The sequence below is a fragment of the Nannobrachium achirus genome, assembly GCF_963921795.1.
Source record: "Nannobrachium achirus genome assembly, chromosome: 3".
Lineage (NCBI taxonomy): Eukaryota > Metazoa > Chordata > Actinopteri > Myctophiformes > Myctophidae > Nannobrachium > Nannobrachium achirus.
Genome location: NC_137812.1, coordinates 46017152 through 46037870, shown reverse-complemented (window position 1 = coordinate 46037870; position 20719 = coordinate 46017152). Strand labels below are relative to the sequence as shown.

At 43.6% G+C, this 20719-nt stretch overlaps 1 protein-coding gene across 1 annotated transcript in view; it reads left to right on the top strand.

Moving 5' to 3' along the window:
* grin2bb (glutamate receptor, ionotropic, N-methyl D-aspartate 2B-b) overlaps window positions 1–20719 on the top strand; it is a gene marked incomplete at its 3' end in the record, with an annotated part of 128597 nt that overhangs the window by 51756 nt on the left and 56122 nt on the right. Inside the window, exons 3-4 of the mRNA XM_080722205.1 lie at window positions 112–382; window positions 9515–9707. Of these exons, the coding sequence (XP_080578331.1) occupies window positions 112–382; window positions 9515–9707 (464 nt within the window). The remainder of the gene's footprint in view (window positions 1–111; window positions 383–9514; window positions 9708–20719) is intronic.

Genomic DNA, 20719 nt, shown 5'->3' with positions numbered 1-20719 from the left:
GCGTGTCTGTGTGTGTGTATGTAATCTGCGTATCTCGAGAACCGTTCGTTATTATTTATGTCCTTGCTGGATGGGAACAACATTCCCATCCCTTTCTCCAATCCCCTCCAGATCCGTAGCACCATAGAGAACAGCTTCGTGGGCTGGGAGCTGGAGGAAGTGCTTCTGCTGGACATGTCCCTGGATGATGGAGACTCTAAGATCCAGAACCAGATGAAGAAGCTGCAGAGCCCCGTCATTCTGCTGTACTGCACTAAGGAGGAGGCCACCACCATCTTTGAGGTGGCCCATTCTGTGGGCCTGACCGGCTACGGCTTCACCTGGATCGTTCCCTCGCTGGTAGCTGGAGACGCAGACCACGTCCCTGCTGTCTTCCCCACAGGTACTGTCAGGGGCGTCACAAGGGGTAGGGAAGTGGGACTGAGTTACTAGGGCCCAAGGTGGTGGAGGGGCCTTAATTATTTTATACTTTAGCTATTGAAATATAGCAGATATAGCTTGTAGATCTGCTATTTTTGAAAAGTCGTGGAAAATGTGTGCAAATCTTTGAATATAATGTATTTTTTAAGCGAACATTTGTAACTCAAATTTTGCTTCTGGGAGGGTCCCTGGAACTCAATATTTTGGTCCGTGGCCAAATACATACCATTTTGGGGGTCCTTCACATGAAAAGGTTTGAGCTCCACTGACATCGAAACATAGGTTTTTCAAAAAAAAAACTTAGAAGGATTTGAAATATTCAAAGATTTTCATGATTTTTCAAAAATAGCAGATCTACAAGCTCGCAGCGCGGCACTCGGTGCCGCGCTGTGAGCTTGTAGATCAGCTATTTTTCAATAGTTAAAGCACAGGGGCCCCACAGTGAATCCATGTACCCAGGGCCCAGAATTTGGTGCGACACCCCTGGGTGCTGTACTCAAACACTCATCGTTGCTGTCGGGCAGAAACCTTATATCCATATTTAAACCTTTTCCCTAAATGATTTTGCCCTAGTGAGCCTACTTGATCATAGTACAGTGTCACACAAAAGCATAAAAAGCAGAAGATTTGTCTGAACCCTGAAAAGTAACAGTTTCAATTAATTGAGTACAAAGGACCCCAACGGAAACAAGCCATAGTGCTTTGTTGGGTTTAAATCCTCTCAGCAGACCTTGTAGCAAACTGTACTTCCATGTGCTTTTTTCTGCGAATTCTGAAGTATTCGATCAATCAATCAATCAATCAATCAATCAATGGACCAAAGAAGTTTCTACACGACAGAGACGTCATGCTCAGGGGAGTTGTGGGACATTGACCTTAGACACTTTACAGCAAATAGTGACACCTTGAGTTTATAGATCTGCAGTAGTTTGCAATTTTTCAATCAGAATCTTTTTTTAAATTGTGAATTTTCCCCAAAATAGGTTTGCCAGGATTAATCTGGTCAACAAATCAGACACAGTCTAGGCTATAATTCCCAAAAGGAAATCCATGTATTTAATTCAGAAGGAGCCGGGACAAAATGAGGGATCAAACCAGCCACACTCTTAGAGAAAAGCCGGTTGCACACTGCTGCGTTTCTTCGTTGCGTTTTGGAAATCCGAAATGCGCCAAAAAAAAAAAGAAAGAAAAGAAAACAGGCCAAGGAGAGAGAGAGAGGAGATATAGAGAGAGAGCAAGGGCAGTGGCGACAGTTGCGAAAATCGAAAAAAATCATCCCTGGTCCGAAAGTAAATACGAAACGGGCAGCAGTGTGCAAATGTGATTGACATAACGTGAGGTCGCTTTATTTATTTACGTGCTCTGAAATTCGCTCCGATATTCGTACGAAAAAACGCAGCAGTGTGCAAAGACCTTTAGACCTTTAAGTATCCATTAGGACCCCTGATGGTTCCTGGTTGAAAACCACTAAAGCTGCATTTCAGTGAGGCTAGTGCACTCTACAAAGGAACATATTGTCGCTGCAGATACCTTGTACCTGTATCTCCATAGCCTATTTCCTCTTTTTATGTTTTTATTTAGGATTGTGTAAAAATAACAAAAATAACCAAACCATTTTGGAAGATTTTGTTTTGGCCAAACATAGGCATGCCGGTTTGAAGTCTGTCCTTTTTTTATAAATATTTAACCATTGAAAAGTATTAAGCAAGAGCTTGTGACTGAACAGAAAATGACATTGGATCCATTGAAACACAGATACATTTGACCATTTCCTGAAAAGTAATGGTTTTGGACATACAAGTTTCCCACCCAACAATGACTCGGATCTGGAGTGGCGCCGAGGTCCATGGATCTGGAGTGGCACCGAGGTCCATGGATCTGGAGTGGCGCCGATTTACGCTTTAAGGCCCCCCCTGGAACCTGAAGGAAAGGATGAGGAAATGTTAGTGGAGCGCATGAGAAAAGTGTGGAGATTGGGGTGGTGGAGGGATGCGAGAAACGGATCAGAGGATAGCAGGTGGAGGCGGTCGTGTATAAATACAACCCTTGGTTGGTTTCAGGGAGGAGATAAGGGAGGAGTTGTTATCAATGGGATCACGAGCAGGTGAGCTTGGGAGGAGTAGAAGTCAGCCAGATTGAAGGCAATAACGTAGTGGGGAGATAGTTCTCCGGTGTGGTCTTCCCTCCTGAACCTATGTTGTACCAACAGCATTTCACTAGTAAAGACCACACCATCAAACAATATCAGTTGGGTTGTATTTATTGAATGGATACGGTGTGTATGAATGGAGACTGATTGAGGGATGTACTGAGGATGGTGTGGTGTAGATGGGTTGTGTGATGTAGATGGGTTGAAGAGGCATGGGTGCTTGTTGATCTGGGAGCTAGCAGGTAGCAGTTAGTGGTTCCAGGGGGCGATGAACCCTGGGTGTTTGGCTTTGGGGTCCTCGGATCTGGAGTGGCGCCGAGGTCCATGGATCTGGAGTGGCACCGAGGTCCATGGATCTGGAGTGGCGCCGATTTACGCTTTAAGGCCCCAAAAAGTGGTGCTTGCTTTGTCACGAACACATGGCATGGGCAGGGTTGGACCACTGGAACGGATGTAGACGGACTTCGCAGGTATAGGATCGAGGCATTTGATTATGGGATAGTGGGAGGTATGGAGAGAACATGTGGTGGGAGACAGGACAGGGTGAGAAGTGGACAGGTAGTTGGGCCATGCTAGAAATTCGGATGAATAGCATCATTGGTGTGAATTAGTTGTAAGTTAAGTCAGATGGAATGTTGATCCATGCATTAGTTAGAGGCAAACACCCTTGAGATCTTGTCCTGGGCACAACCCGGGAGAGTGAAGGAAGGTTAGTTTAGTTCGATCGGTGTGAACGATATGGGGTGTAGATAGGAGTGACGAGTGGTTGTACGGGTGTATGAGGACGGAGCGGCTGGACAGTACAGGGCCCAAAAGAAGCCGCGACAAGATCTGTAATCGTAGCAGTGAATACTGGAGTGAATACTGGAGTGAATACTGGAGTGAATACTGGAATGAATACTGGACCTGGAAAAAATACCGGACCTGTTAGGGTAATCGTAGCAGTGACCTCTTTTCTATTTGGAGAACATGGAGGCATGGAAATACGTTTGGAGGTAGAATGGGGAAAAAGAAGAGGCCAGGGAGGTGCCTCGGGACAGGAAGGTGGCAACAACACCTGCTAAGTAAAGCGGCGACAACGCTTTGGTTAGGTGACAGGAAGGTGGCGACAACACCTGCTAAGTAAGCGGCGACGACGCTTTGGTTAGGTGACAGGAAGGTCGGCGAGCGCCTTGGCTTAGTCGAGGGGAAGGCGGAACGCCTTTGCTTAGACGAGGGGAAGGCGGAACGCCTTTGCTTGGGTGACAGGGAGAAGGCGGAAACGCCTTTGCTTAGGTGACAGGACGGCGGCGGAACGCCGTGACTGTGGTGAGTGAATGGTTGCTGTTGTGGATGGGGGGATTGGCCGGGTTGGAGAGGAGTGAATGGTTTGATGGATGGTGGAATGAACCCAGTGAGTTTACACTGGAATGAATACACTGGAATGAATACTGGACCTGGAATGAATACACTGGAATGAATACACTGGAATGAATACACTGGAATGAATACTGGACCTGGAATGAATACACTGGAATGAATACACTGGAATGAATACGCTGGAATGAATACACTGGAATGAATACGCTGGAATGAATACACTGGAATGAATACACTGGAATGAATGCACTGGAATGAATACTGGAACTGGAATGAATACACTGGAATGAATACACTGGAATGAATACTGGACCTGGGATGAATACACTGGAATGAATACACTGGAATGAATACTGGACCTGGAATGAATACACTGGAATGAATACACTGGAATGAATACACTGGAATGAATACACTGGAATGAATACTGGACCTGGAATGAATACACTGGAATGAATACACTGGAATGGATACGCTGGAATGAATACACTGGAATGAATACGCTGGAATGAATACACTGGAATGAATACACTGGAATGAATGCACTGGAATGAATACTGGACCTGGAATGAATACACTGGAATGAATACACTGGAATGAATACACTGGAATGAATACACTGGAATGAATACCCTGGAATGAATACTGGACCTGGAATGAATACACTGTAATGAATACACTGGAATGAATACGCTGGAATGAATACTGGAACTGGAATGAATACACTGGAATGAATACACTGGAATGAATACTGGACCTGGAAAGAATACACTGGAATGAATACACTGGAATGAATACTGGACCTGGAATGAATACACTGGAATGAATACACTGGAATGAATACACTGGAATGAATACTGGACCTGGAATGAATACACTGGAATGAATACACTGGAATTAATACTGGACCTGGAATGAATACACTGGAATGAATGCACTGGAATGAATACTGGACCTGGAATGAATACACTGGAATGAATACACTGGAATGAATACACTGGAATGAATACCCTGGAATGAATACTGGACCTGGAATGAATACACTGTAATGAATACACTGGAATGAATACGCTGGAATGAATACTGGACCTGGAATGAATACACTGGAATGAATACACTGGAATGAATACTGGACCTGGAAAGAATACACTGGAATGAATACACTGGAATGAATACTGGACCTGGAATGAATACACTGGAATGAATACACTGGAATGAATACACTGGAATGAATACTGGACCTGGAATGAATACACTGGAATGAATACACTGGAATTAATACTGGACCTGGAATGAATACACTGGAATGAATACACTGGAATGAAAACGCTGGAATGAATACACTGGAATGAATACACTGGAATGAATACTGGACCTGGAATGAATACGCTGGAATGAATACACTGGAATGAATACACTGGAATGAATACTGGACCTGGAAAGAATACACTGGAATGAATACACTGGAATGGATACACTGGAATGAATACACTGGAATGAATACGCTGAAATGAATACACTGGAATGAATACTGGACCTGGAATGAATACACTGGAATGAATACACTGGAATGAATACTGGACCTGGAATGAATACACTGGAATGAATGCACTGGAATGAATACACTGGAATGAATACACTGGAATGAATACTGGACCTGGAATGAATACACCGGAATGAATACACTGGAATGAATACACTGGAATGAATACTGGACCTGGAATGAATACACTGGAATGAATACACTGGAATGAATACACTGGAATGAATACACTGGAGTGAATAATGGAATGAATAATGGAATTAACCGGCGTGGGTTAACGGGGGGAATGGAGGTTAGAAATGGAGGCTGTTACAGAGCGGGTACGGAGCGCCAGTAGAGTTGCATTTATTGAACATTTGTGACGTGAAAACGTTGTGACATAGAAATGCATTTGGTATGGAGGAGGCTGAAGTAAGTGATATGAAAAACCTGAGTGAAATGTGACAAGGTGAACCAGTCACGACGGTACCATTGCTCTAGCCTGTATTGTTGTTGGGACTGATAGTATTCAGTGAATCAATGTAGAATGATGGAGGTTGGCAAATGAGTAGGTGAGGACGTGCTGTGGGTATAGGAGTCGGGTGTGTGAAAAATACTTAGCTTTGGGTGTTGGACAGAACTCTGGATCGGGGGTGACGTCATCGCTGTGGGTTCTAGCGGAGGTCCCGTGGAACGAGCCGGCTTGAATGGCGGCGTGGGAGAAGTAGGCTATTTCGCTAGCCGCGGAGGTGACTTGAAACACCGTGGCGGTCGGGACGGGACTGACTGGTTGTGTGAGGATAGGACTGGGGTGGTGTTGTAATGTGCCGAGCCGGGACTGCCGCGAGACGGCGTGTGAACCGGGCCGCTGGCGAACATGTTAAGTTAGTGGCCACGGAATGAAAACAGACTGTAAGGTTGGTGTTTGGTCTCGCTTGCTGGTGCTGGATAGAAGTGATGGCATCGCTGGAGTACGAGGCATCTGTTGTGGGTTGTAGGAGGAGGAATTGTAGGCCTACGTTTGTAGTTAATATTGTTAATCGGTTCGGTTGACCCAGGCACGCGTTGGTGAGCCTGAGCTTGTGTGTGTCCATGCGAGAAACGGATCAGAGGATAGCAGGTGGAGGCGGTCGTGTATAAATACAACCCTTGGTTGGTTTCAGGGAGGAGATAAGGGAGGAGTTGTTATCAATGGGATCACGAGCAGGTGAGCTTGGGAGGAGTAGAAGTCAGCCAGATTGAAGGCAATAACGTAGTGGGGAGATAGTTCTCCGGTGTGGTCTTCCCTCCTGAACCTATGTTGTACCAACAGCATTATATGCTTGTTGCCATAGCACGCTGTTTCCTTTCCTTGGCCACTTTACTGTACCCTACTGTTGTTTGACAAAATGTTCATATGGCACTTGGAACTCAAGGTTCAATGTGTTCTTTTTGTATTAAATCTTGTGTACAGGTTCATAAAACAATTCTGATTCCTCCAACCCTCAACATTTTAAGTTCCCCCGGATAAAAGCATCTGCTAAATGCCTTAATTTGAAAACCTGTTATTGTGAAAGCCCCAAATTGACGTCAAGGCCTTAGAGTTCTGTTAGTTAGTGTGTTGTGATGACGTCTATGTGAGGCTACCCAGAGCTTTTTCCTTCATTGATCTTGTTATGTGTTGAATTGTGGGACACAAAAAGTGAACATCATCATTAAAAAATTGCCAATCTTCTGAAAATTGCTCTCCAGTTGTTTTCCATACGCAAGCACCAAGTCATATACTGTATTGTCAGGAAAGCTTGTCGGCCCTACTGTATGTCCAAAACCATTACTTTTCAGGGAATGGAAATAGCAGCAAGAGCCGTTGGCCGCCACGTCCACGTCCAGGACGCGTCCATGGACGCGGGACGCGGCCGTGGGACGCGGCCGTGGGACGCGGGACTCGGCCGTGGGACGCGGGACTCGGCCGTGGGACGCGGGACTCGGCCGTGGGACTCGGCCGTGGGACTCGGCCGTGGGACGCGGCCGTGGGACGTGGGACGCGGCCGTGGACGCAGACGGCCGGCCGTGGACGAGGCCATGAAAAAAGGCAGCGAAAAAAGGCCGCGAAAAACCCCAAATTGGGTGTCTATTGTATGTGTTTTTTGATGGAGAATTCAAATATGACCTTCTTTTTTGCATAGGACAACTCTAACCTGCATCAATTGGTATTTTATTATTGCCAATTGTACCCTATCCATCTAAAAAACAAATTGGATGTCTATTGTATGTATTTTTTGATGGAGAATTCAAATATTACCTTCTTTTTGGGATAGGACAACTCTAACCTGCATCAATTGGTATTTTATAATTGCCAATTGTACCCTATCCATCTAAAAAACTAATTGGATCTCGATTGTATGTATTTTTTGATGGAGAATTCAAATATTACCTTCTTTTTTTAGATGGGACAACTCTAACCTGCATCAATTGGTGCATCAACCTGCTATCCATCTATCAATCAATCAATCAATCAATCAATCTTATCTATCAATCAATCGTATCAATCAATCTTATCTATCAATCAATCTTATCAATCAATCTATCTATCTATCTATCTATCTATCTATCTATCTATCTATCTATCTATCTATCTATCTATCTATCTATCTATCTATCAATCATCTATCTTATCAATCTATCTATCTATCTATCTATCTATCTATCTGTCTGTCAGTCAGTCAGTCAGTCAGTCAGTCAGTCAGTCAGTCAGTCAGTCAGTCAGTCAGTCAGTCAGTCAGTCAGTCAGTCAGTCAGTCAGTCAGTCAGTCAGTCAGTCAGTCAGTCAGTCAGTCAGTCAGTCAGTCAGTCAGTCAGTCAGTCAGTCAGTCAGTCAGTCTGTCTGTCTGTCTGTCTGTCTGTCTGTCTGTCTGTCTGTCTGTCTGTCTGTCTGTCTGTCTGTCTGTCTGTCTGTCTGTCTGTCTGTCTGTCTGTCTGTCTACAGACAGACAGACAGACAGACAGACAGACAGGATTGATAAGATTGATTGATTGATAGCAGGTTGATGCACCAATTGATGCAGGTTAGAGTTGTCCCATCTAAAAAAGAAGGTAATATTTGAATTCTCCATCAAAAAATACATACAATCGAGATCCAATTAATTTTTTAGATGGATAGGGTACAATTGGCAATTATAAAATACCAATTGATGCAGGTTAGAGTTGTCCTATCCCAAAAAGAAGGTAATATTTGAATTCTCCATCAAAAAATACATACAATAGACATCCAATTTGTTTTTTAGATGGATAGGGTACAATTGGCAATAATAAAATACCAATTGATGCAGGTTAGAGTTGTCCTATGCAAAAAAGAAGGTCATATTTGAATTCTCCATCAAAAACACATACAATAGACACCCAATTTTTTTTTTTCGCGGCCTTTTTTCGCTGCCTTTTTTTCATGGCCTCGTCCACGGCCGGCCGTCTGCGTCTACGGCCGCGTCCCGCGTCCCACGGCCGCGTCCCACGGCCGAGTCCCACGGCCGAGTCCCACGGCCGAGTCCCGCGTCCCACGGCCGAGTCCCGCGTCCCACGGCCGAGTCCCGCGTCCCACGGCCAAGTCCCGCGTCCCACGGCCGCGTCCCACGGCCGCGTCCCGCGTCCATGGACGCGTCCTGGACGTGGACGCGGCGGCCAGCGGCTGTCTCTCGGAAATAGATCAATTGAAGTTATTATTTCACTCTTTGCTAATTTTGTACACTTTTATGCATTAATTTACCATACAACATATAAAGTTCTAATGTGAAAAATACATGGTTTCTGCCCGACAGCGACTCTAATTATGCTTCCATTCATGTCAAATCTACAGTACCTTAGGTTTGTCACTTCACAATGGAACTCTGTGTGTGTTTTGCCCGTTTCTAACCTCCCACTATATGTTTTCAATTTCTGTCTTTTCTCCCCTTCTGGCTGTTTTTTCATTGTATTCTCTCTGCCTTTTTGATTTGTATCTCTTACCCCTCTCCTTTTTCAATGTCTCTATCTTTCTGCCTCTCTCTCCCTCCACTGCTAACCTCCCTCCTCTGTCTCCCTCTCCCTCCCAGGGCTTATTTCAGTGTCATATGACGAATGGGACTATGGCATTGAGGCGAGGGTACGTGACGCAGTGGCTGTCATCGCCATGGCGACGTCCACCATGATGCTAGACCGGGGGCCACACACCCTGCTGAAGTCGAGCTGCCACGGCACACCAGACAAAAAGGGCTCCAGTCCCAGCAACTCCAACGAAGTGCTCAAGTGAGTCAACACACACACGAGTAGCCGGTTGAGCGCAAACCAGGAACTGTATAAACATTGGTGTCATGCACATGTTCACTTCAATTATTTTGTGCTTTAACTGTTGAAAAATAGCAGATATACAAGCTCACAGCTGCGAGCTTGTAGATCTGCTAGCTTCAATAGCTAAAGTATAAAAGAATTAAGGCCCCTCCACCTTGGGCCCTAGTAACTCAGATGGGGAGGCGTCCTGCAGGAGGAGGGCCTGATAACATTTACATCAAATATCTAAATATTGAATCAAGCAAATTAAAAACTGTTCAGGGTGTTCATAAAAGCCTGATTAGACGATAATATGACCAAAAGTATTTTTTGTGAAATATCCCTTTTACCGCTTTCAAAATGTTTCACAAAAAAGCACACAGGGCGTCGCATCACACCGTGTTGTGTGCTTGTCTATTTTTAGTAGTAATTTACACACACACACACGCACGCGCACACACACACACACACACACACACACACACACACACACACACACACACACACACACACACACACACACACACACACACACACACACACAACACACACACACACACACACACACACACACACACACACACACACACACACACACACACACACATTTCTCAGCACTGATTCACGGAGATAACATGCCCCTCAGTTGCAATTATTCGCACCTTGTTATGTTATGGTTGATTTACTGTAAAGTACGTTGTGACTCATAGCTTCAGGCTAGCACTGTTGTGGAAACGGCAGCTATTAAGAATGCAATGCAACATGTTCTTAAAGGACCACATCACCCATTTTCAGCCCATCCTCATAGGTTTAAAATGGTCACTAATGTTCAACTGAAGATGGCACCATTTCTATATGGACAGTTCAGATCTATCTATCTCAGATCTAGGCCGGTTTCTGAACTGCCCATTCACAGCATGTGAATAAAAATACCGAAAATATATAATACGTGCTAGTGCTACATACTCTACACTCATACTGTATTCGTGCTGCACACATCAAATACTGTATAGATCATCACACAGGCAGTCATCATTGTTGAGGTTGTTTGTTCGAGAACACGGCCGGACTCACCATCATGCCTGATTTATATTCCGTTGTACAATGGTATCGTGCACCAAAAATAGCCCATCTAAAAAGCTCACAATACGCCACAGATGTGATGTGTTGTGAGCTTATAGATCTGCAATTTTCCGTCGTATGACACCGTCGTACGATGAAGCATAAAGGAAGCACTCTATGAAGCCTGTCTAACGTGGGCGCTTTTACTATGTCTTTTTGTTCCTTTGTATATGTTTGATGGGTTCCTTCAACAGCGAGAGGCTTTGTAGCTTATCCTGATTGTCAGATGGGTATTATCCCTTTTGGGAAGAAACTGCTTTAGCTTGCATTGATTGGTCAGCAGACATATTATTCAGGCATACTGTATGTTCACACGTCACACATACACAGGTATATTGAAAACAGTTATATTATAAACAGAATTATTCCTCCTTTGTTAATTTTCCCCCCCGTTTACACAGTGGCGTCACTTCAGCAAAAGCTAGGGTATGGCAAAGATGGGAGTCCTCATGGAAAAGAGGCATTACATTTTGTATAACACAGTTCTATTGTGAAAATAGCAGATCTACATGCTCACAACGCCTCGCACTGCGAGGCGTTGTGAGCATGTATAGATCGGCTATTTTCACAATGTCTAAAAAAAAGTGTGGAGAATATAATTATAATAGCTTGTTAAAGTGATCATGTTGTAACATTTTGCATTTGTAGTTATTTTACTGTAATTTAACAACATATTTACATATTTACAAGTAACTTTTATTTTCCCCCTGGCCTGGACCCAGGGTATGGCAGCTGCATACCCCTGCCATACCCAATTGACGCCCCTGCGTTTACACGTAAACAAATCTAATCTCTGTCCACATGAAAACCAATTAAAACACTAAATGCCAGTCAAAAACTGCAGCCTCGCGATGATCTGCCCGGTCTGTGCTTTTTAGATACGGTACCTAAATAAAATTATAAAGCGAGAAGTGGGCACATCGGAAAAACAAGAGACACCATATGTGTACAGTATTATGTCTTCTTTTATTTTCCAGAACCGATTATTTGTTCAAGTTTGCAATCATTCAAACATGGTGTTTATTCACTCGCTTGTCCACCTGCCTCTCATTGAATTTAATGCGTTCCATCTGGGCTCCAGTTATTGCCTCTCAGTGCGTAACGTGACGTTATCTCATAAGCAGCGACTGGATTCAAGTGACAACGTGCGCCGAGCGCCGACGACTAATCAGATGGCAGATGTGTTTGTGGTTTTTATTTATTTATTTATTCAGTCATAGGTCCCGAAACTACGAGTCGCCAATGTCAAATGAATAAATACTGAGCAAATACATACATGGCCCATTTCTCGTCTAAAATGTTACCAGAAGCTATTTCTGGTTCAGAGATTGTTAGCAAGATTGTTTACAGAGAAACTGCCACTGTACTCTACTTTAATGAGTAGAAAAAAGGAATTCATGGGTTCAATAAGCCAATAATTTGATGATAATTTGGCTGCTACTCAAATGATTCAACTGAGTCTCCTACTGGAGACTTAACCGGCCATCAGATTATTAGCTACTAAAGCCAAAAAATCTCCATCAATTCAAGGCTTCATGAGGTATGTAACCACCAGAGACGGACACCTGTGCACACTGGCGGGCTGTTGCTCTCCTCACCTTCTCACCGGCCGGGCACACACTTACAGTGCCACAACTCCACTATTAATGGCGAATATAATGATGGGTAATATTAAAATATATATTTTTAGCCTACTCCCACTGCATCATGCTAATCTTGTCCACACGACAACCCAAACCGGGTTTTAAAAAAACAGTAAATGCGTGTGTGGTAGGGCATTAACGACTTGTGGTTTTTGCAAGTCGACTCGACTCGGTAAAAAGTTGAGTTGAAGTCAACTTTATCGTTTGATGACGTCATCACATCACACACTGGGGTTCCCAGATGATTAACTTACTGTGCAACATTGTTTTCTCACTTAACTGTAAACAAACCAACATTAAGTTGGATATAGAGGGTATCTTCACATTTCTAAAGTGCCAATTTTAGGACTTTTAATACCTCTAAAATGACAAATTAAACATTGTCCAAATTGTCAAATATTTAGAGGCAAAATAGCAGATCTACATGCTCACGATGCGAGGCGTTGTGAGCATGTAGATCTGCTATTTTCACAATAGAACCATGTTATACCAAATGTAATGTAGCACTGTAATATTGGATCATTCCGTCCTTGATAATAAGCAATCCTACTGTTTGAATGCTGTACAGACCACACATGGAGCAAAAATAATGATAGAAAAAAATACAAAGGATTTTTTTCTCGAATTTCTCTAGTGAGGGTCGACTTGTGTAATGAAGTCGACTCGACTTTTTCGTTAGTGCCCTAGGCCTTGTGTGTGGACGACCTTTCTTTAAAATACCTGCATGTGTACTGTATGGACAGGGACTCAGAGGAAGAAGCTGGACCAGTCAGCACTACTGTAGCTTCCTACACTCTTGGTCCTTTTCTTCTGTCCTCAGCCAGAGCTAGAGGGGCTTGCATCAGCGCACTAGATAGAAATAATGAAGGTGGAACTTGCATTATTTGTAGACAACGTCCCTTTCCGTCTGGATAAACATGTCTATGACTTTGTTCTCCTCTTTGTTAGGCCATTCCTGAGTTACCTCTGAGTTTCATCAAGCCTGATAGTGATTGTCGTTCGTTGTAACATGGCTTACAAAAAAGAAAGCTGATCTACAATATCGCCACGAGTCGCGTATGGGGGAGATGTAAAAGGCGATAATATGTACAGGATATTTGATGAATGAAAGCCCACTGTACTCAAAAAGCAGAATATATGCCACTGGACTTTTTTTATTTATTTAATTTTTTTGTTTCAAGAAGGACACCCAATGCATTATTGCAATGTAGGGAAGCAATTATTATTTTGTATTTTATTTTATAATTTCATTATAGGTGACAGTTTCAACACCATTGTACAACAAATTATTAAACAGGGCTGAAGTGTTTAATCAGGCTAAATTGTTTAGTCAATTATAACAAATATTAATCGCGAAATAATCGATAGCTGCAGCCCTAATGCGATGTATTATTATTATTATATGTGCCCAGTCTGCCCACAAATACAGAGCGGAAGAAGAGGAAGAAATTATGTAACTGACAGTGTACAGTAGCATAAGCCTGGGATTCAATCGCATGCAGCCATGATCACATGCTTTACAGTATGAATCATCCTGACACCTAACCAAAGCATTTCAACTCCACCATCCTCAGCCCTGCTTGTTTATGTGTTGTAAAGGTTGCGCGGCTGATCTGAGCTTTTACAGGATGACCTGGTGGAAGCTTAGCTAAAACACACAGTACATGACACCTGGTACAAACATACACTTATATGACACCTCACCTGATACACAGACAGTAGCGGTGACGTCGGTGAGTGAGGGAATGAAGCCTGTACTTAGTCGTGCTCCGGTGTCCGAAAATAACTACTATATCTACTTAGTCTTAGGGCTGGGATATTAACCGAAAATACATCAAAACTGATATTAAGAAGCAAAAACGATGCAATTATATTATTATATATTATTTTCTCCCTTTTCGAAACGATTTTTGTACCGGTATATGTCTGATTAAACACTTATGCTTCATTGTACAATGGTAACGAACAAAAATAGTGAAAATAGCGACACATGGGCTTGTAGATCTGCTATTTTATTATAATCGTTCATTAATTGTAATTGTAAAAAAAAAAAAAAAAAAAAAGACCAGCTCTTTTTCTACTGCCTGTGCTTGTAGATCTGCTATTTTCAGTGCGTGACACCATGACACCGGCACACAAACCAATTCTAAATGGGATATATACTGTGTGGGGAGGTGCTGAGTGAGTCAAAGACAAGCTGAGAGGAAAGAGAGAGAGAGAGAGAGAGAGAGAGAGATGGAGAGAGCGAGAGAGAGAGAGAGAGAGATGGAGAGAGGGAGTGAGGGAGAGAGCGAGCCGAGGTGGAGCAAGAGAGTGCATTAAGTGCCTGTGTGAATACATATCAGCGTATATGTGTCAACAAGTGCAAGCAGATAAACTGGAATCATCTCTCTTTCTACGCCCCCCCACCCCCCATCCTCCCCCCACCACCCCCTTCGTTCTCTCTCTCTCTCTCTCTCTCTCCCCGATTCTGTGGGCTGCGATCACCATGGAGACGCTCTGCCTTCGAAACAGCCCAGCAGAGAAATAAATACATGGTCTGGATGCAGGGAGCACGGAAAGGGGCCGTGCATGTGTGCGTGTGTAGTTGTATTACTATACTTGTGAGCAGGGGTGTCGCACCAAATTTTTGGGCCCTGGGCACTTTAACTATTGAAAAATAGCAGATATACAAGCTCACAGCGCTGCACTCGGTGCCACGCTGCGAGCTTGTAGATCTGCTATTCTTTTGTGGAATTGTGGAAATTTGTCTTTTGACCCGATTCTATAAGTGTCTTCTAAATCCTTCTGTTTCCATGTCAGTGGTGCTCAAACTTTTTCATGTCAATGTATTTGGCCACGGACCCCCATCTCAAAATATTTAGTTCCAGGGACCCCCCCAGAAGCAAAATTTGAGTTACAAATTTTCGCTTAAAAAATACATATATTCAAAGATTTGCACACATTTTCAAAAAATAGCAGATTTACAAGCTCGCAGCGCGGCACTCGGTGCAGCGCTGTGAGCTTGTATATCTGCTATTTTTCAATAGCTAAAGTATAAAATAATTAAGGCCCCTCCTTGGGCCCTAGTAACTCAGTCCCACTCCCCCCCCCCTTGTGACGCCCCTGCTTGTGAGGAGCAAATAACGGATGGGCCGCGAATGCTTTCAAGATTTATAAGTGGGCCCTCATCCAGAACTCCAGGTTGGGTACCGTCGAGCTGGAGCAATAATGCTCTAGCATGGCAGCCTGGCATGTGTAGGCTAACATGGGATTAGCCCTGTTGAGCGTAATCTGGGTTTGGAGAGGGAGACAAACAGACCCACGGTGGGGACTGTTACTGTATCAACTTGTTGCAACCCAATTGATTATTTCCTTTGAGATTATTCTGTTTATTTATTTTTGGATAAATCTAATAACTGAGACCCATGAGTTAGATTTATGGAGATACAAGGTTTGCGTCCGACCGCGGCGATATGTAATATAATGTAATGTAACGTGTTACCATGGTACCCACAACCAACAGCAAGTTTAATGCATTGGGCTGCGTTGTCATGGGAACAATAATCTCACCCAGGAGATGGGAGGATGGGAGGAGGGGAGGAGGGGAGTCGTTCGTACCAGAAGAGAGAAAGAGGAATAAATGAAGAGAGAAGATGTTTCTCTCAGTCTGTGTGTTAAAGTGCTAATGTAACGTCAGATCATCCTGTCTGTCACAAATCAATGGTTCCAGCTCGTCTCCGAGAAGCTGCACTAGTGGAGGAGGTGGTGGAATAGTATTATAAATTTTTTTACTTAAGCAAAAGTAATACCAGTATATAAAAATACTCTGTTACAAGTCAAAAAGGCCTAGTATTCAAACTTTGACTTGAGTTAAATGTATAAAAGTATTGGCACCAACATACGGTAATCAAAACTTGACTGCTGTAAGTCGCAGCCAAACTTTCTCCCCCCTCTCCGCTCCCTCCATTAGCTCCCAGTTATTGCCTGCACAGTACAAAACACTGATGTTGGCATACAAAGCCCTACAACCTGATCCAACCCTAAAAGCGGTCGGAACCTTCCCTAAAGCATCCAGGACAACGCTCCACACGTCCCAGACTCTTCTTCAGGCTCCCAAACTGTGGAACGAACTCCCCATTGCAGTTAGAACTTCAGATTCACTCCCAAGATTGTTCCTCTTCAGACTCCACCTTAGCCCGTAGCACTAGCACTAGCCTTGATGACCTTAAAATGTAATTTACCGGTAGTCTATAGCATGTTATGTAGACAGATGCCAGGTTCATTTGTATACCTGGCATCTTCAGGGGTCTTCAACGTTTTCAGGCCAAGGACCCCTTAGTTGAGAGAGAGAGAGATGAAGCAGGGACCCCCACAACTTTTTCACTATCATCAGTGTATTTTGGATTCATGTCAATTTGTGTTTTCAGATATTTAACCACTTGAACTGTCAATACTTAAACTTGACCTTTCACTCTGTAATTAGTCGGCTCTTTTCCCCCTCTACACCAAAGCTATTTGCCAAAAATTGCCAAACTACAAGCTCACACGAGGCGTTGTGAGCTTGTAGATCTGCTATTCTTGGCCAACCTTCTCCGAATATGGACGCTAGGGTTCAAGTGGTTAATATAAAAAAGGAGAAAAAAAAGTTTCTATCACACAAAGATTTGGAGGACCCCCTGTAGTAACTCTGAGGACCCCCAAGGGGTCCCTGACCCCCTGTTGAAGACCCCTGCTCAGTGTGTATAGTTTCATTGTACAGAAAATAGATTTTCTGATATTAGGCTATACTGTTTAGACTGATGATAGGTTCTTGGTTTACCTATGATCCTAGATTACTATTTCTATACATTGATATATTACCTTGTGTTTACCTTGCTTACTGTAAACCGCTCAGTGGATTAACACCTTCTAAGCCACGGGGAGCCCCTTAATGTTAAAACCGCACATCCCCCCAGGGACTCTCAGCCACGCCGTACATTCCCGGACTTTGTCTTTAAAACCGGAATAAAAGCTTTTGATCCGAAAATCGGCGATCGTCTAACCTTCCCTAGTCACCACTCGTGCACTGATAGCTCATGCAGACCGTGCATGAAGCAGAGGTGACGTCAGCGCCTCTCCTTCTCCAAGGCTACTCCCAGCCATCCGTTTGCTGTCTGCACACTCGAGCTCCTACAGCAGCCATGCTTGGGGCTATGCTAGCGAAACTTTTCAGTTCTGTTCTTCAGTCACACATGGACTATTTGCGGGGACATTTACGTGAAAGGATCGCGCACGCGAAACGCACGGGGACATCGACGATCGGCCAAAACCCCCATTCTATCCCAACGGAAATCGAGAAAATCATGGTGAGTTACTGGCCTGGGGAAAAAAAAGAAAGAAAAAACAGCAGCGCTGTTCAAGATGGAGGGGCTGCGGGGTCATGTTTATAAACATAATATTATGTCTCAGATCACAATACAATAATAGAAATTTCACGGCTAATCTACCAACCACCATTCTATTTCGGACGGCAAGGTGTTAAGAGTGCCTGCTGAATGCCTAAATTGTAAATTGTACCAAAGTTAGAGTATCTGAAATCTTTCAAAATGTCTCAAACTCTTTAAAAAAAATAGCCGATCTACAAGTTCACAACTACAGTTGGGATCCTTTAGGATTTTGACGATTCCGGTTCCTGAACGATTCCCTCTAAAGCGGTCCGATTCCTTAACACAGACAGTGTGATATAAAAACCAATCCGGAAACGGTTCCAAATGTGATGGAACCGATTCTGGTTCCACAATGTGTTTTGCAATCTGAAAAGTAACTAGCGACTAAAGCTGTCAAATAAGCTCTCAAAAATTGTGTTTTGTGTGTAGAGTACTTGAGTAAACACACTCAGCTACTCCACCGCTGTACTGGATGCCAGGGGCGTCACAAGGGGGGGGAAAGTGGGACTGAGTTACTAGGGCCCAAGCTGGAGGGGCCTTAATTATTTTATACTTTAACTATTGAAAAATAGCAGATATACAAGCTCAACGCGTGGCACCGAGTGCCGCGCTGCGAGCTTGTAGATATGTTATTTTTGAAAAGTAGAGAAAACGTGCACATTTTTGAATATATGTATTTTTTAAGCGAACGTTTGTAACTCAAATTTTGCTTCTGGGGGGTCTCTAGAACGAAATATTTTGAGATGGGGGTCCGTGGCCAACTACATATGATTTTGGGGATCCTTCACATGAAAAGCAAAGTTTGAGCACCACTGACATAGAAACATAGGTTTTTCTGCTATTTTTAAAATAAAAATAGCAGATCTACAAGCTTGCGATGAGCTTGTATATCTGCTATTTTTCAATAGTTAAAGCACAAAATAATGCGTTCCCAGTCTAAATGAACATTCACGGGGGGCCCACAGTGAATCCTTGTACCCAGGGCCCAGAATGAAGGTGCGACACCCCTGCTGGATGCTATCAAAGTGGCACATCAACGGGTTGCGGCGTTCCGCCCACACATTAACCTGAGCAGGTAGACGGCAGAGTGATGATGCAAAAGCTGCAGGTTGTGAGCAGTGCCAGCCAGATGCCTGCCTCGCCCCTTACGTTTCCTTCGTTCGTTCATCATTTTGTAGCCCTGCAGTATTGATGTAGCTGTGCTTTTATGCGTTTGATCCCTCCTCCTCCCTGTGCCAGAATCACACCCGCCCCCCCCCCACCCCGCCCCACCCACCCCGACTACACTGCATGAAAGAAGGTACAGCTGGGACAAGCTGCCAACAACACCCCATGCAGCCTCGTCACAACCATAGTACCGTAAGGCCTTGACTACAGCTTCCTCGCACGGCGGTGTCGCGCTCACGAAAGTGAGCTTGTACGGTTGTCTGCTATTTTCGAACAGCTGAAGAATAGGCCACTTACATATTTTTTGGAGCGGTGGAGCAGACAGACAGTAGACAACGCTTCGCTTTGTCTGTCTGTCTGTCTGTCTGTCTGTCTGTCTGTCTGTCTGTCTGTCTGTCTTTCTGTCCCTGTTTTGATGAACTTTGACCAAGTGGCGCGCTATGTTTCTCTAGTACAGTTGTGCGTGGCCGGAGTTATGTTTCATTAGTACAGCGGTGCGTGGCCGGAGTTGTTTATATTTCATTAGTACAACGGTGCGTGGCCGGAGTTGTTTCATTAGTACAACAGTGCGTGGACGGATTTTTAAACTATAAAAACAGGAACAGATTGGGAAGACCACTGTTGCGCAACCTAGACACACGCACACACACACACACTGGGTAGCTGCTCAAATTCACCGCTCCACTTCGAACTGAGGTTTGATTTTGATTTTATAATTGACAACATTGATTCTGATTAATCACTTAATCCATATTTCATACCTGTAGTGTTGCATGAAAGCAGCAATTATTGCCACAATGCATCACATTGTTACTCTTCTATTTTCAAATTTGTTTGACCTTTTGGAAGGGGAAAAAAAGTATTGTTTAAAAATGTAGAACTAATCAATAAAACATATGAAGGTTTCATTAACTGTTGCGCCCTATCAATGTCATGGATATAATGCTTTGGTGCAGTTTTTCACCCATTCTTTTCTTTACTTGCCAAACAATGAATTATCCATCACTCCCGAGTGTCGAGTGATGTGTTTCATTGTTGCTGAATGTATTACTCAGCTAAATATGTCATTATAGTGTCATTTCAAAATATTACAGTATGCACTAATTGAAGATACACTAGAAGCAGTGCTCTTCCGAGCACAGGTCTCCACCAGGCCTTGCGTCCTGGTGGTGCTACTGTATAATAGGCCAATGTAAAAAGGGTGGCATATGTTCTTCACCTTAGACCTTTCATGGCAATCGGACGCTGCATGCATGATTTGAAGCATTGTGTTCCAAAAATGTATTTTGCTAAAGTCTACCTGCTGGTGGCGCTATAACAGTCTAATGTGAAAATGGTAGCATTTTTTCCTTGACATAGTGGGAATATGTGTGGCAAATTTCACGGTAATTGCAAGCTGCGTTGATGATTTGAGGCATTTTGTTCAAAAATGGAGCAATCCTGCAAACTTTGGAAGCCAATATTAGCCAATTAGGATGGAATATGAAATATCAGACGGATCGGACTTGATCACATGACTATAGAGATACTGTGTACCGATTTGCATGATTTTTGGATAAAATCTCAAGGAATAATAGGAAAAATTGTGTTTTACATAAGTCGGCCTCCTGGTGGCGCTATAAAAGGCTGATGTGAAAAATGCAGGGAAAGG